Here is a 17,548-nt window from a genome sequence, read left to right as displayed (position 1 = left end):
GGACATCTGGGCTGAGAATGAGCAGAGATTCAGCCTGGACTCTCCTCTACCCCTCACTGAAGTGCCGAGGTGGCACAGTGCTTAGGGTGCAGTACTGCAGGCCACTTCAGCTGACTGCTATCTGCAGGTCGGCGTTTCAAATCTCACCGGCTCAAGGTTGACTCAGCCTTCCATCCTTCCTAGGTGGGTGAAATGAGGACCCAGACTGTGGGGGCAATATGCTGACTCTGTAAACCGCTTAGAGAGGGCTGAAAGCCCTATGAAGCGGTATATAAGTCTAACTGTTATTGCTATTGCTATTGCTAAGTTCTGAATATTACTAGGCGTATATAAAGTAATTGGACTTGGTTCATAGATTTCAGAACTATCTGCCATTCCTTTCACATTGTCCATGAAGATTGGGGTATCTTGGACAGCGTGGAAGTTGGACACTGGGAAACTAAAGAGAATTTCCTCATGGTTTCATTCCTGACTGAAAATGAATGTGTGCAGTGACAAACTTATATCCAACCTCATGTTTCTGTATATTTGTGTGTGCAAATTCAGCCGGACACTGTTCCTTGTGTTAAAGTGCACCTGTTCTTTTTATCTAAGTTGATGGATATATGGTGTTTGCTAGTTCATGATTACACAGAGTGTCTTTTTGTAATCAGCTATAGAAGAAACAATTATATAGAACATATATTCTTGAACATTTGAAAATTAGGAAAATAATGGAGTAGCAGTCAGCTTTTGAGACTGGAAAACATTGTCAAGAAGAGCTTTACCAGTTTGTGAAAGCTGCTGCGCTAATCTATTTCAGTAATAGCAGCAAAATTAAAATGTAGATTAACAATTAAGAGTAAGTAATATGTGACTAGCAATTTCCTAATCCAAATTGTCCAATCATTTTCCAGTTCATATTTGACTAATATCTCTGTGAACAAGTTAATAAATAACCAAGAATTGGCTTCTCAAGTCTCAGACATTAGTCAGACAGCTGACACAGATCATGCTATGAAAACTGAGCTTGGTATTAGAAAATTTTTAATATTTACAGATATTAAACTGGACTAGAATAGACTAAATTATTTGAGGATTACAGGATCAGATTGTATTGGATATCCTATATCAAAATGTATTGATGTGCTTCCAGATTTAAAGCTTTCAGCCAAAGATGTAGAATGTGCATATAAAATATTTATTCTTAGATTCAATTTGGATGTGAAACAAGTGAAATGTTGATAAGATTTTTAAATTCTTTGGGTGAGAGGCAGAATTTTGCAAAAAGTCACCAATTAGGTTCAAGAAGATATCTTTTATCAATATTAGTCCATCTAAAGCTTTCAAGGCTATAATTGGAAGAACTATGAAAAAACTGAATACATTTTAAATGAGAGTTTCATTGAAAGCTAATTTTGTTTCAACTATAAGAAAGGTAAACTATTTTTATACTATTTTTAACATATCTAAAGGGTATTGTATGAAGGACTAATAGAAACAACTTTTGTTGCTTAAAAACATATGTATATCTAGAAGAGGACATTACACGTAAAGCAATTTTTTGCACTTGGAAATTACATGATTGTTATAAAATAAATGTTAAAATATTGTATTAATATAATGTAGAACTGCAAACAAGACAAACAGAACTATAATATGAGTGAATGATGGAGAATAATTTCACTAAAAGTTAGGGGATAGGTAATCCAGTAAAAGTAACTAAAATCAGTAAGCATTATAAATATTTTTTATCAGTCTGTTTCCTATGTGAAATTTATAAATCAGAAAATATTAAGCACAAATATTTTGGAAGACAGATTTCTGACAAAGGGAATAGTAATTCAATAGTAGCTATCTTATTTAAAGTTAATAATGATTACATGGTAGAATATATTTAAAAATATAGGGTTGGTTAAAATTAATCAACCCTATATTATTAATTAATTGGTTAATTATTAATCAATTCATTAATAATCACCATAATGCTGGCTTTAACATACTGTATGCAGCAAATAAGAATCACTGGTTTTGTAGAAAAAGTAATGGCAGCTTTGAATAAATTTGGTTGGGAGGATTCATCTCCCTAAGATGTGTGGACTTCCACTCCCAGAAATCATCTATGTTTTAATGACTGCCCAAGAAATGTAATTTGTCATGCCCAGAGCTAATCAAATTATGTCAGTGTGCCTCTATCTAAGTGAAATGTTTGCATTTATTATGTTATTTGTGTTTTTCTTTGGCAGTTCCTCCAAACATTGCTGGCACAAGCAATGTTCAAAATCTTAGTGTGCTACAGAACCAGCAGGTTACACTGGAGTGTAAATCAGATGCAGTACCTCCTCCTGTCCTTACGTGGCTCAAAGATGGAGAAATTTTGGAGGTACATTCTCTGCGTCATTTGTCTGTGATTTATCTTAATTGGTGAAGTAAACGTTATGCAGGTACTCAAATTGTACATATGACGAAAGATGTGGCTTGTGAGGCATATATGACCTCTTTCCATGAGAATGTACACATATCTACCTCAATGTTTGTAGGGTGGATCTAATGCCTTAGTGTTGAGGACTCGGAAAGTCCTCGACATACGACTTGGCAGCTAGCAACAAGCCAGGCTGCGCCCTGATTGGCTGGGGCGCAGCATCGCCTGTTGCTAGCCACTAGAGGCGCCCTGATTGGTTTAGGCGCAGCGTCATCAGTTGCTAGATGCCTGAAGCGCGCCCATTGGTTATCCCTGCTCTGACAGCTCATTTAAATAGCTGTCAAGCAGAGATGGTTCTGAATCGCCTGTAAATAGTTCAATGTAAATAAACCTCTTGTTCAGCAGTCCTGGCTCTCATCTCGTCTTTCAGACGATCTTCTAAACTTAGTGTGTATATTTTAGCATTGCACATGTGCATAATAAATTCAACTTGTAAAGTGTCGTTTGCAGGCATAATGAAATACTTTAATGTTTAATGGAGGATCCATTCTTTTCTAGGAAATATGCTCACCTATCAAGGAAAAAAAGAGTATAATAGAACAAAAGAACATGATGGGAAACTCACAGGAATATTACCTATTAAATGGGTATTTGCACGTTGATAGCCATTTATGCATAGGTTCTCAACACTAATTGCAGCCATTTCTGGGGCTGCTGATGGCGTACTGACAACATTCAACACTAACAACAATTTTAAAATAAAATGTTGAGACTTTAGAAAGAGTGCAGAGAAGAGCAACAAAGATGATTATGGGACTGGAGGCTAAAACTTATTAAAAAAATCTGTTGCTGGAACTGGGTATGTTTAGTCTGATGAAAAGAAGGATTAGGGTCACCAATAGTGTTCCAATATCTGGTTCTACCACAAAACCGCGGACGACAAAATCGTGGTCGACGAAAGCGCGTATGTGACGTCATCACAGCGCGATGAAAAAGATCGAAAAAGATCGAAAAATGTAAAAATAAAGCTAAAACCTTCCCCTAACCCCCCCAAACCTAACCCTAACCCTAACCCTTAACCTAACCCTAAACCCAACCCTAAACCTAACCCTTAACGTAACGAAAAACCTAACGCTAACCCTTAACCTAATGCTAAACGTAACGCTAATGCTCTAACCCTAACCCTAACCCTTAACCTAACCCTAATCCTAACCCTAACCCTTAACCTAACCCTTACCTTTATGTGAATCGGCTTGCTGTAATTTAATTTTTATTTCAATTTTTCGATCTTTTTCGTCGCGTTGTGATGACGTCACATACGCGATTTCGTCGACCGTGCTTTTGTGGAACGCGCTTTTGACGGGTCACGCCAATATCTCAGGGGCTGCCACAAAGAAGAGGGAGTCAAGCTATTCTCCAAAGCTTTTCTGCCATCGGGTTTCTATGTTTCTAACATTCAAATGTGCATACTGAACTCAGGTTTACTATCCCTCCATTAAGGTGCTGAAGTAGGACTAGAACAACTCAGGTTCAAATCCTCTCTTAGTCATGGAAACTCAGAACTGCATATACTTTGTATACTGAGTATAAAGTATAAAATAGAGATTGCTTTGAAAGTAATCTTGAGCTCTTAGAAGAAGCATGGATTATAAATTAAGCAAACTAACAAACAAATAAACTTTACCAATATTCTCTCCCATTCCTAAACTCTATCTAGTATAAATAAAGTAGATTCTATTGATTATTTTTTGTCTATTATTGAAAAGAGATTCAGTTTTGAACATCTGATTCTCAGGCCACTCCCCGACTTCGGATTTTATCCAGTGGAAGATATTTGCAAATCAACAACGCAGACTTAAATGATGCAGCAACTTATACCTGTGTTGCAAGTAATGTTGCAGGCCGAACCACAAGAAAGTTTGTATTGGATGTAAATGGTAAGAAAAGAAGATAAATCTATATAATCTTTGTAAGATATTTCCATAAGTGAATGTTCAAAATATTAAACTTCTCAAAGTAACAGGTTTTGTGATCTGTTTATTTCTTGGTGGAAGAAAGTTCTCTAACTTTTTTTAAAAAAATTAAAAATACATTATTCTAATTTTGATTGTTAAAGCAGCTTTTATAAATTTCATTTTTAGCAGTGTGTCCTTTGGTAAGAGAACAACACTTAGGAATCTTTAAAATATATATGGATTTGTTTAATCAGCTTATCTAGAAACCAGCCTTGTTGAATAAAAAAAACTTCTTTTAAATTAGCATAGTAAAAATAAATAAAAACATAACTATACATTTTCAATAGGTTGTAGAAAAGAAAGCTAAATAGGAATTTACATTATATGACATGTATTTTTGTTTTAAACAAAACAAAGAAAGAAATATTTATCATTGTTGTACCTGCACTGCAAAACTCTATTTTACCCATTGGCAACAAGAATTATGGTTTTCTGTATTGTTCTACTGCATTTATCGGTTTTCCAGATTTTTACACCCAGATTTGTGTAAGCAAAGTCAATTTTATACAGTTAAAATATAGGACCCGTATTTTGGGATGAAAGAAAATCTCATTTCAAATGGAAAGCAATTCAATAAATTTAATTAACTTCCTGGTTTTGTCTGGGAATCTTCCTTTGTATAGTTCCTCCTTCAATCAAAAATGGTTCTCAGAATATGATTGTGAATATTAATATGTCTGCTGTCTTGGAGTGTGCTGTGGAAGGGGTTCCAGCGCCAAGAGTTTCATGGAGAAAAGATGGAGCCCTTTTAGCTGGAAACAATGTCAGGTAAACACCGATTTCCTGAACAAACTTTCTGTGGTATCTTCTCTGTTCTGACCCCCCCCCCCCCTCGTCCCACACCAACACACACTCCGAGCCAAAGATAGGTTACGGCATTTAATTAACAGACAGACAGGTCCTTGGCAGCAAACCGGCACAGACAAGCTTGGGCAGCAATCCAGCACAGATAAGCCCTGGCAGCAATCCAGCCTGCCAAGATAATGTTCCCCAACATTAGTTTCTGAGTTGACTTCTGCAAAAGGGGTGTGTGCACAAGCATTCCTTTTATAGTCTGGAGAGGAGCCTAATGACCACCAGCTGAGTGCAATTACCTCCTGTAACTGCGCAACGATTCCTGATGCCTATTAGCTCTTCGGTGCCGGGCATCCAGAAACAACTCACTGCTGATGTCCGGATCACACTCCCTTGTCTCCTCCCCACTGATCCAAGGCTCAGGCGCCTCCTGGTGGCGAACCAGCCTCTCTGCGTCCTGCTCGAAGTCGGAACCCTGTCCAGGGTCCTCCACATTCTCCAGAGCTGACTCATAAAGCCCCTCGCTGTCAGAGTCTGGTGGCAGCTCCAACGGCTCCTGCTGGGCCACAACACTTCTCTATATTTTTCTTAATATCCATATTATGTTGGGAAAATTAATCTCATTGACTGACCTTGCTCTGTTCAAGTGGATAAAACAGAGTTTTAAAACATATCTAATATCCAATTGCTGGGTGTGGATTTTACTAACTCTACAGCCTGGCAAGTGTATCTATCAGTGACTGCCTAACTTTCTCCATGTTCAGGTACCCTAGTAAGAATATGGAGTTAATTTACCATTGCCTTCTTATAGAATGATTTTGACTAACTAACTAATCTAATCTACACTTCTGCTATTTCCTATGAACCTTCATCCAAGCATTAACTAGGTCTAACTATTAGCTTCGTTTTCTAAAATCCTCCAAGGTGACTTAGATATTCTGCCTGCTTTGACTAGTAAGTAAGACGTTTCTGCAGGTCTTGTGGATTCACAATATTGCCAACTCAGATCTAAGGACAACTTTGTAGAGACATCTGCCCCTGAAAATCGATCCTTGTAAGTTATATTTATGCGTTCGAAAATTTGTAAACTTAAGTTTTGAGTTAGTATAAAAGCGGAGTCATTTTGTGAACCAGAAAACCAACCACAAATATATGTTTTCTGCTTCTTTCATTTACATGTTTTTAATATTATTTTTTTAGTGGAGTCTCCAATGAAACACAGGACAGAGGAAAAATGGCTGTAATGTGAATAAGATTTTTATTTCCCTGTGTATGCATTGAGAATGTGTAAAATTTCTTGTGTTTTACTTTAGATATTCACTATTAGAAAATGGATCCCTTCATATACATTCAGCCCATGTTACTGACACAGGGAGATACCTTTGCATGGCGACCAATGTGGCTGGCAGTGATCGTAAGCGAATCGATCTTCAGGTCCACGGTAAATATGCCTTTTTTCAGACAAACAAGTACCATAGGGGAAATTGAATAGGCTTAAACTAAGAATGCTAGACAGGACCCATATAATCCTTTTTTCTCTTCCATGCTGGACCATAATGCAGTAATTGCGACTCACAGAAAGGGAATGAAAGCCTCATCCCCATGCCGTCCATCTCTTAGTTTTGGTTTTTGTCTAGGTTTTTTAAAAAATATTTCTTTTATAACCTGTAAGCCAGTGGTGGGTTTCAAAAATTGTTCGAACCTACTCTGTGGGTGTGGCCTCCTTTGTGGGAGTGGCTTGCCGCCCATGTGACCGGATGGGAGTGGCTTGTCGCCCGTGTGACCGGATATGAAGATGCCGACGACACTTGTCAGAACCACCTCACACACAGCACTGGCATGCATAAGAATATGATGCAAACTTGTTTTTTAAAAGGCATCTTTGGTTTGCGTTAAAACAACTTCAACACACGCAATGTTCTGATTGCACCACAAACGCAGTAGTCATCCTTACCTTTCACAGAGGCACTGAGTTTTATCAATAGGAGCATGATAGTGTAGAATAATCATATCCAAGGACCAGTGGTGGGTTTCAAAAAATTGTTGGAACCTCTTCTGTAGGTGTGGCCTGCTTTCCGGGTCCACTGGTGGAACCTCTTCTAACCGGTTCGGTAGATTTGATGAACCGGTTCTACCGAATAGGTGCGAACTGGTAGGAACCCACCTCTGATGTATATATATGAAACTCCCACTGTCTCTGAGGATATGTGAACGTATATTGGATCACTAAGGGGTGGATTGGAGGAGTTTTATTTGAGCTATATCTGCTATGATAAATTCTATTTCCATCCCTCGTTTGGTAAAGACCAATGGTCTTTTCTCTCCCTCAGTTCATCCATATATTGCTTCAGGACCTGCCAATGTCACAGTATCGGTAAATAAACAAACTACACTAGCCTGTGAAACTACAGGGATTCCTAAGCCAGCCATAATGTGGAAGAAGAATGGGCAAGTTCTCCATTTGGATCAGAACTCATTCAGGTAAAAAAAAAAGAGGGAGGGGTTATTTGTTTTTATGAATTCGGAGCAGGGATTGCATGTTGTGCTTTAAAAAGAATAAAAACCTACTCGGCCGCCCATAAGGAGGGAGGACCCTATTTTTAAAATACACAGAGGGCAAATCTGTACTTTCTATTTGGTTCACTCAGTGGGGGCTTTTTCTTAGTATTTGAAAAATACTCCCCTTGTTGTCCACCACATCCATAATATTGCAAAGCATCTATAGACCAGTATATATATTTAAAATCCTTATGTTACAATATAGCAATGTCTTTCTCTCTTTCTTTCTTTCTTTCTTTCTTTCTTTCTTTCTTTCTTTCTTTCTTTCTTTCTCTCTCTCTCTCTCTCTCTCTCTCTCTCTCTCTCTCTCTCTCTCTTTATTTCTTTATTTCCTGAACTATCAATTTTTCCTGGCTGCAAAGTTCCCATGGCCTTAGAGGAGAATCGTTTTCTCTATTATTATTATTATTATTATACAATTGTATCACAGCGGCCAGTTGTTTCGCCGGATTTGGCTTTGGTTACTAGTCGGGCCCCACCCAGGGGCCTAGGACGTCGTAACGTATTTTCGTAATATGTGTGCAGATCCAAGCAGTGCGGCTTTTTGCATTTGACTGATGGTGATTTTGTCAATTTTTAACTGTTTTAAATGTAATTCCAGTGCTTTTGGAATAGCACCCAGTGTGCCGATTACCACTGGAATTACCACTGCTGGTTTGTGCCATAGTCGTTGAATTTCGATTTTTAAGTCCTGGTGTTTTGCGATTTTTTCATGTTCCTTCTCGGCGACCCTGCTATCACCTGGTATTGCGATGTCTATGATTGTGACCTTATTTTTCTCAACCAGTGTGATGTCTGATGTCTGGATTTTGTCCGTTTGTATACAGAAATCCCACAAGATCTTGACCATCTGATTTTCGGTGACTTTTTCAGGCTGATGTTCCCAGCAGTTTGTTGCTGTTTTAATATTATAATTTTTGCACAAATTCCAATGGATCATTTGTGCTACTGAATTGTGCCGCAATTTATAATCAGTCTGTGCGATTTTTTTTACAGCAGCTGAGTATGTGATAGAAAAAAAGAGGCAGAATTGCCTATAGTCTTAATTTTTGGAGAATGGAGACTTATAGTTTCCGCAGATTTTATGTAGGAATTAAATCACCTGCCACTTAGCTCACGCAATTGCAATTAATGTTTCATACATTTTACTTTACTACCATCTGCCTGTCTAAGATTTTGGCAATATTCTCATTAACTGTCTCATTAAACTGTCAACAGTCTTTAAAAAAGGATTATGAATGTGTGTGTTAGCATCTTCCTCCTCCTTGGATGCCAACATCAAATACTATAAATTAACAGATCCTGCTTCTGATTCCTTGTTTGAATCCCAAACAAGCAAATCTTGCTTGGATAAATTGATTTGGCTGAGAAGAGTACGGGATCTTCTTTTTCTTCTTGCCAGAAATATATATTTCAGGTAGAATAGGATGCTCTTCAAGAAGGAAAGCCTTCCGTAAGATCAGACAAAGTCCAGCACAGGGAATTTATGATTTATGATTTATGAAATAAATCAGCATTCAGCCATCCAATTAACATTTTAAAAAATAGTTAAAGTTAAAAGTTCCAGGCTTGTTTATGCCTGCAGGTCAGGAGAGATTAAGGGTCCTTGATTTTTCAGCTGCAAGGAGTTGCAATCCTCTAAGTGCCCCCTGCAGCCGATGTGGCACAGTGGTTAGGGTGCAGTACTGCAGGCCACTTCAGCTGACTGTTATCTGCAGTTCAGCGGTTCAAATCTCACCGGCTCAAGGTTGACTCAGCCTTCCATCCTTCCGAGGTGGGTGAAATGAGGACCCAGACTGTGGGGGGCGATATGCTGACTCTGTAAACCGCTTAGAGAGGGATGAAAGCCCTATGAAGCGGTATATAAGTCTAACTGCTATTGCTAAATGCAGGGAGCAAGGCTGCCAAAGAACCAGTTCTGGTAGTGAACACAGCAGATTGTGGGTAAGAGAAATAAAAGCTCTCACCCTGTAGTAGCCATTGAGGGAGGAGAGAAGGAAAACCTTCTATCTATTTCAGTAGGTTGATGATGATTTCTTTTATTTCCCTCTTTAGCAAGAGAAACTATACAGGTTTTTGCCAGTTGCCTGGAGCCAGGTTGAAAAAAAAAAAAACAGAATTAGGATCAGAAGCACTTTTTACTTCTTGTTTTTCATGATTTATTAGAAGAACAAAACTCTCATTAATCTCCCATTACTTGTCCCAGCTTCTGCCAACCTAGCAGTTCGAAAGCACATTAAAAAATACAAGTAGAAAAATAGGAACCACCTTTGGTGGGAAGGTAACACGTTCCGTGCACCTTTGGCGTTTAGTCATGCCGGCCACATGACCATGGAGACATCTTCGGACAGCGGTGGCTGTTTGGCTTTGAAACGGAGATGAGCACCGCCCCCTAGAGTCGGGAACGAGTGGCACTTATGTGCGAGGAGAACCTTTACCTTACAGTAATTAGATTCTGAAGTGACTCTCTGGAAGTCAATTATCCAAACCTATCATCTCAATTAGATTCACCCAAAAACTAAATTAAAATTTATCTTTGTTTCCCTTAAGCAAAAAGTTCTATAAGAAGATAATGCCTTAAACCCAGTGGTGGGATTCAGCCAGTTCGCACCTATTCGGGAGAACCGGTTGTTAACTTTCTAAGCAGTTCGGAGAACCGGTTGTTGGAAGAAATCTTACTTTGGTTTTTTTCCACTTTACAGGGCTAATCCTGTAAGGAAGGCAGGAGGGAAACATTCTGGTGTTGTTTCTAGCCTCATCTTTATTGCCCTGCTTACAGAAACTGCCTCTCCAGTTAACCCTTATCACATTGTAACAGTTTAGATGAAGCGCCCATCAACCCGGATTGTTGGGGGCAATATGCTGACTCTGTAAACCGCTTAGAGAGGGCTGAAAGCCCTAGGAAGCGGTATAGAAGTCTAACTGCTATTGCTATTGCTATTGACGTGAGTGACGTTGAGTTGGCCACGCCCACATGGTCACATGATCACTGAGTCACGCCTACCCGGCGGGTCATTAGAGCAGAGAACCGGTTGTTAAATTGTTTGAATCCCACCACTGCTTAAATCGATGTTTCTACTGCTTTTTTTTGTTAACCTCAGTATCTGAATTTTATCTCTTGGGACAAACACTGTGGTGAACTGTATTAATTATTTTTCTGCTTTCTTCCAGGCTTTTGTCTTCAGGTTCTCTCGTGATCCTTTCTCCTACTGTAGAAGACACTGCATTCTATGAGTGTATAGTAACCAATGAAGCTGGCAAAAGTCAAAGGAACATTAGTCTCATGGTAGAAGGTACAGTACTAACATTGGAATATGTCCTTGCAAAATGTAAAGCTGATGTACCAGGAGATTTCGGTGGAAGAATTTTATTTTCATGATGAAAATCAAATTTCAAAATTAAAAAAAAATGAACGGTAAGGATTGTTAAATGGAAAGCTGTCGATGCTGGACTAATGGGATTTGCGAATCCATTCTGCCCCAAATCTTTTCTTTTACACAGAGTGAAAATCCATCCAATCAATATTATTCCATAAGACATTGTATGGCAGATCTTTGTATTATTTTAATATCTGCTTTTTTTAGTATCACATATTTTAGTCAGTGTGTTTTTTAAAAAAAATCATTTTGCATTTTAAAAAAAGAAGCAAGGAGATCCGTATGTTTTTTCCATTCAAGTAGAAACTGTAAGCTTATTCGAATATAAATTCATTAGTATTGTAATATGGTATATTCTTTAGTATTCTGGCAATTGTAGGTCATTCAAGGAAACATCATCACATATGAGCCGAGGTGGCGCAGTGGGTAGAGTGCAGTACTGCAGGCCACTTCAGCTGACTGTTATCTGCAGTTCAGCGGTTCTAATCTCACCGGCTCAAGGTTGACTCAGCCTTCCATCCTTCTGAGGTGGGTGAAATGAGGACCCGGATTGTTGTTGGGGGCAATATGCTGACTCTGTAAACCGCTTAGAGAGGGCTGAAATCCCTATGAAGCGGTATATAAGTCTAACTGCTATTGCTATTGCTATAATACAGATGATTAATATAATATCTGTCTTTATTTACGTTAGTGCCGCCATCCATAGCAGATGAAGTCACAGATCTATTAGTAACCAAGTCATCCCCCATAATCATCCCCTGCACAGCCTCAGGTGTTCCAGTGCCTTCAATTCTTTGGACCAAGAATGGAATAAGGATTTCTTCTCGAGGAAACGGCTGGAGAATTCTGTCTTCAGGTTGTGCATGCCGTGAAAACAGTACATAGCAGAATAGAGATGTGTTGTGATGGCGATGAGGTGTTGTAATGAAGAAGAAAAAAACTGTCGAGGAAAACAGAGAGTCAAAAGTTTTGCTGCTCTTGCCCGCTGCATGTTTTGTCAGGAACATATTTCACTCAGGTTCTGCAGCAATAGCTGAACTCTTGATATATCCAATCATTGCCAGTCTGTGATGAATTCCTTGGAATTATGATAGCTTTTATGCTGTACAATGTACAGTAGATACGATGTAATATAAAATCTTTCAATTTAGATGTAATGCAGAATAGAGGAGATTCAAAAACATCAATCTTCTATTTCATGTTTCAGACTCCAAACCAGTGGTTCCAAACATGGGCTCCATGCCCCATGGGGGGTGGGGGCAATTCGATTTTTAATAGGAGCAATTTGAACCTTGTTTAAACCAAGTTACTTGAGAGACCGCTGCTGCCAATTACCTCCCAAAGACCCATTAGATCACACAGGGTTGGCCTCCTCCGGGTTCCGTCTACTAGCCAATGCCACCTGGCTACTACCCGGGGGAGGGCCTTCTTTGTGGCAGCTCCGGCCCTCTGGAACGAACTCCCCGCAGGGATTCGGACCCTCACCTCTCTCCAGGCCTTCCGAAAAGCCGTCAAAACCTGGCTTTGCCGGCAGGCCTGGGGTTGATGAGTTCCCTCCCCTCTCGACTTGTATGCTTGCGTGATTCTTGCTTATTTTAATTATCTGTATTCTGTTTTATGTTCCCCCTTTTCGAATTGTTCGCCGCTCTGAGTCCTTCCCGGAGAAGGGCGGCATACAAATAATAAAATTCAATTCAATTCAAGTTAATGGCTTTTTAATAGCAGTAGACTTATAGCAATAGCAGTAGACTTATATACCGCTTCATAGGCCTTTCAGGCCTCTCTAAGCGGTTTACAGAGAGTCAGCATATTGCCCCCAACAATCTGGGTCCTCATTTTACCCACCTCGGAAGGATGGAAGGCTGAGTCAACCCTGAGCCGGTGAGATTTGAACCACTGACCACTGACCTGCTGATCTAGCAGTAGCCTGCAGTGCTGCATTTAACCACTGCGCCACCTTGGCTCTTCCTCTTCCTTTTTAAGCTTCCTCTGCATGAGTAGAGTACTTTTTGAGTAAAGTAAGAATTATATGTCATGGGGGGGGGGAGAAATCAGGATTTTAGAGATGCTTAATTTAATTTATAGGCTGCCCAATCCCAGGGGACTCCGGGCGGCTTACACAGAACAAAAGAAAACAAACAAAATAAAAATAAAAATTAAAAATTCTCCAACACGCATATGTTCTAATTGGGGCTGGACCCTACATAATGTCAACAGCCCCAGGCCTGCCAGAACAGCCAGGTCTTAACAGCTTTTCTGAAGGCCATGAAGGTGGGTGAGGTCTGGACCTCTGGGGGTAGCTGATTCCACAGGGTCGGAGCAGCCACAGAGAAGGCTCTCCTCCGAGGCCCCGCCAGCCGACACTGTCCGGCTGACGGCCTCCTAAGGAGGCCCACCCTGTGGGATCTTATCGGCCGTTGGGAGGTATGTGGCAGTAGGCGGTCTCGCAAATACGCTGCTCCTGAGCCATGTAGGGCTTTAAAGGTAATGACCAACACCTTGAATTGCGTCCGGAGACCAATTGGCAGCCAGTGCAGCTCGCGGAGGATAGGTGTAATCCTTAGGTGGGGCTTGGCCAAAAAAAGAGAGGTTGGAACCACTGCTCTAAACATTGATTTAGAAAGCTCCCACTGGTTTTACTTTCCCTGGAATTGTATCGAAACTGCTTGAGAATTGCCAATGGTCACTCACCACTGTTTAGTATAATCAATGGAAGTCTTTCATTTGTTCTTTTTAGGTGCTATTGATATAAGTGCTGCTGAATTGGACCATGCAGGAAAATATACTTGCACTGCGTGGAATGCTGCTGGCTCTGCCTATAAACACATCACCCTTCATGTTCAGGGTGAGGTGGGAACTTGTATGTTTTTTATCTTATTCATAGATTTCCCCCCCCCCCAGACAACCATAAAACTAAGAGCTTTCAACACATTCAGAGCAGGAAATGGTATGGCCCTAGCAGATCTGTACTACCAAACTGCATGGGTATTCTTTATTCCTTCCTTGTAAAAGCCCATCGAAGTTTATAAACAAACACATCAAGGACATAATTCTTAATTAAAGCTTTCTCCTGATTTCCAGCTTTCTATATTACAGAGGAAAATCCTCCCGCCTAAAATACTGTGGCTACATTTTTCAGATCTGCTCTTCGCTTATCATTTTAGCTTAATATTAAATCCTTGAAATATTGCTGGCTGTGGAATGTTGGGTAGCTAAGTTTTGCGATTTATAATTTAATGGTTTTTAGTCTGGTAGAAGCACTCACTATTTTTTTTAACCCTGAAAAATGATTTATATAGAGAAAGCGATAAAGAGGGTAGAGCCGAGGTGGCGCAGTGGTTAGGGTGCAGTATTGCAGCCACTTCAGCTGACTGCTAGCTGCAGTTCGGTGGTTCAAATCTCACCAGCTCAAAGGTTGACTCAGCCTTCTATCCTTCCGAGGTGGGTGAAATGAGGACCCAGACTGTGGGGGCGATGTGCTGACTCTGTAAATGGCTTAGAGAGGGCTGAAAGCCCTATGAAGCGGTATATAAATCTAACTGCTATTGCTATTGCTATTTAGATCATTAACTAGCTCTTTTTTTTTGTGCTCCTGTTAGAACCACCAACGATACGAGTGCAACCCGGAGCATTAGACGTTATTCTGAATAACCCAGTTCTCCTGCCTTGTGAAGCATTAGGCACACCTCATCCAGTAATATCGTGGCAGAAGGAAGGGGTCAGTGTTATTACAACAGGTATTTTCTTTCGATCATCATTTTCAATTCATTCAGAGCAACGTGTAATTGAAAGGGAACCTGTACTACATTCTGTATTCTACAACATGGGATAGACAGGGGGTAATTTGCTGCTAGTTTTACTACCGGTTCTCAAACCTGCGCGCAAAGCACATGCTCGCTTCACTCACGCGCACATGCGCTGTCCAATGTAAATTGTTCTTCATGGACGTGCATAACAACTTACATTGAACTGCACCAGTGGTGGGTTTCAAAAATTGTTCGAACCTACTCTGTGGGTGTGGCCTCCTTTTGTGGGAGTGGCTTGCCACCCATGTGACCGGATGAGAGTGGCTTGCCGCCCATGTGACCAGATATGAAGATGCCGACGACACTTGTCAGAACCACCTTAAATTACCTCGCACACAGCACTGGCATGCATGAGAATAGGATGTAAACTTGTGTTTTTTAAAAGGCATCTTTGGTTTGCATTAAAACAACTTCAACACACGCAACGTTCTGATGGCACCACAAATGCAGTAGTCATCCTTACCTTTCACAGAGGCACTGAGTTTTATAAATATGAGCGTGATAGTGTAGAATAATCATATTCAAGGACCAGTGGTGGGTTCCAAAAATTTTTGGAACCTCTTCTGTAGGTGTGGCCTGCTTTCCGGGTCCACTGGTGGAACCTCTTCTAACCGGTTCGGTAGATTTGACGAACCGGTTCTACCGAATAGGTGCGAACTGGTAGGAACCCACCTCTGAACTGCACATGCTCAGTCACTAAAAACCAAATGGCGGTGGCCCAGCGGCGGCAAGGGAACCAGTTTGGATTGCTGCCGGTTCTGAGACACGGGCCTGAATTCCACTACCTGTTAACTGGTAACTTTAATGTAACTTTAATGACTTCTCTGATTCGCATATATCTTGTTTAGGATTTAACCTGATCCTTCTTTCTGACTTATCTAGAATACTCTGTATGTATTTTAGGAAATAGGTACACAGTGCTTCCCAATGGCAATCTTCAGATTGTTAAAGCTGCTATTGAAGATGCTGGGACTTACATGTGTGTTGCTCAGAATCCAGCAGGCACTGCCCTTGGGAAGATCAAATTAAAAGTTCAAGGTAAGTCTTATACCTAGCCCACAACTTTGTTATTCGATGCCACCGTAGAAAACGCCACACACAACGTCAAGGTGCATTTCACTGAACCTTGGTTAGAAACGCTTCCAAAGATATGTATCTTTGGATTTGGATTTTAAAAGCTAATGAAGGAAAGGGGGGGGGGAACTATAGCTCAGCTTATCGTACTGAAAAATAAACAGTCATCGCCTAGAATAGGCTACTGTTCTGACCCCCCTCGTTCCACACCAAAGCACACTCCGAGCCGGAGATAAATTACGGCGTTTAATTAACAGACAAACAGGTCCTTGGCAGCAACCCGGCATAGACAAACCCGGGCAGCAATAAACACAGATAAGGCTTGGCAGCAATCCAGCCTGCCAAGCTTCTAACAATGTTCTCCCACATTCGATTCTGTGTTGACTTCTGCAAAGAGGGGCATGTGCACAAGTAGCTTTTTATAGTCTGGAGAGGAGCCTAATGACCACCAGCTGAGTGCAATTACTTCCTGTAACTACACAACTGTTCCTGACGCCTATTAGCTCTTCAATGGCATGCATCCAGAAACAACTCACTATTGGCTTCCGGCTCACTCTCCCTTGTCTCCTCCCCACTGGTCCAAGGCTCATGCACCTCCTGGTGGCCAACCAGTCTCTCTGCACCCTGCTCAGAGTCGGAACCCTGTCCAGGGTCCTCCACATCCTCCAGAGCCGACTCATAGGGCCCCTCGCTGTCGGAGTCTGGTGGCAGCTCCAACGGCTCCTGCTGGGCCACAACAGGCTACTAATCCAATATTGACTCTCAGCTGGATACCAGGCCATGGAAATCTTTAAATATGGGGACTTGGACTACGGGGGTCTCTAACTTATTCCTTGAAAACATCAGCTATTTAAAATGGTTTGCCAGGAATAAAATGACATTTCAAATAGATCAATTTGAGAGAAAATGTATACATAAAAGTGTATATGGTATATATACTTGTATATATGTAAAGTTGTTTAGGAGTTGTTGTTTTGCCTCTGAATTAAAATGCAAACAAAAATTCAATTGAGCAATGACTTTTCAGTCCCTCCAGTTATCAAACCACATCCCCAAGAATATGCGGTGGTTGTGGATAAACCTGTCACCCTGTTGTGTGAAGCCGATGGCTACCCATCTCCTGCGATTGCCTGGCAAAACAATGGGCAGATAATCACGGAGTCCATGAGGCGAAGGATTCTCAGCACAGGAGGTTTGCAGATTGCCTTTGTTCAGCCTATGGATACCGGACATTATACTTGCAGTGCTACTAATGTGGCTGGATCTAGCAATTCCAGTACAGAACTCACTGTCCTTGGTAAGTAAAATTAAAACCTGGGAAACTTGAGTTTATTTATTAAACATTGAAGAAGTCAAAATACTGGCTAGCTTTTAATGCACGCTCGACAAAAGCGCGCCGACAAAACCGCGGCAAGAAAACCGCGAGGTCGAAATCACACTGACGAATGCGCGCAGAAGCGCACAGAAGCGTGCCGACAAATGCGTGCCGACGAAAGCGCGCCATCAAAAAAACAACGAAAA

At 40.7% G+C, this 17,548-nt stretch overlaps 1 protein-coding gene across 1 annotated transcript in view; it reads left to right on the top strand.

Moving 5' to 3' along the window:
• HMCN1 (hemicentin 1) overlaps nt 1-17,548 on the top strand; it is a 264,205-nt gene that overhangs the window by 199,263 nt on the left and 47,394 nt on the right. Inside the window, 11 exon segments of the mRNA XM_032226793.1 lie at nt 2,226-2,362; nt 4,197-4,338; nt 5,040-5,184; nt 6,525-6,652; nt 7,542-7,692; nt 10,942-11,063; nt 11,839-12,003; nt 13,885-13,992; nt 14,747-14,884; nt 15,857-15,991; nt 17,055-17,324. Of these exon segments, the coding sequence (XP_032082684.1) occupies nt 2,226-2,362; nt 4,197-4,338; nt 5,040-5,184; nt 6,525-6,652; nt 7,542-7,692; nt 10,942-11,063; nt 11,839-12,003; nt 13,885-13,992; nt 14,747-14,884; nt 15,857-15,991; nt 17,055-17,324 (1,641 nt within the window).

The sequence above is a fragment of the Thamnophis elegans genome, chromosome 11, assembly GCF_009769535.1.
Source record: "Thamnophis elegans isolate rThaEle1 chromosome 11, rThaEle1.pri, whole genome shotgun sequence".
In the NCBI taxonomy this organism is placed as follows: Eukaryota; Metazoa; Chordata; class Lepidosauria; order Squamata; family Colubridae; genus Thamnophis; species Thamnophis elegans.
Note: the sequence above shows the minus strand (reverse complement) of the source record. Positions and strands in the feature narration are given on the sequence as shown.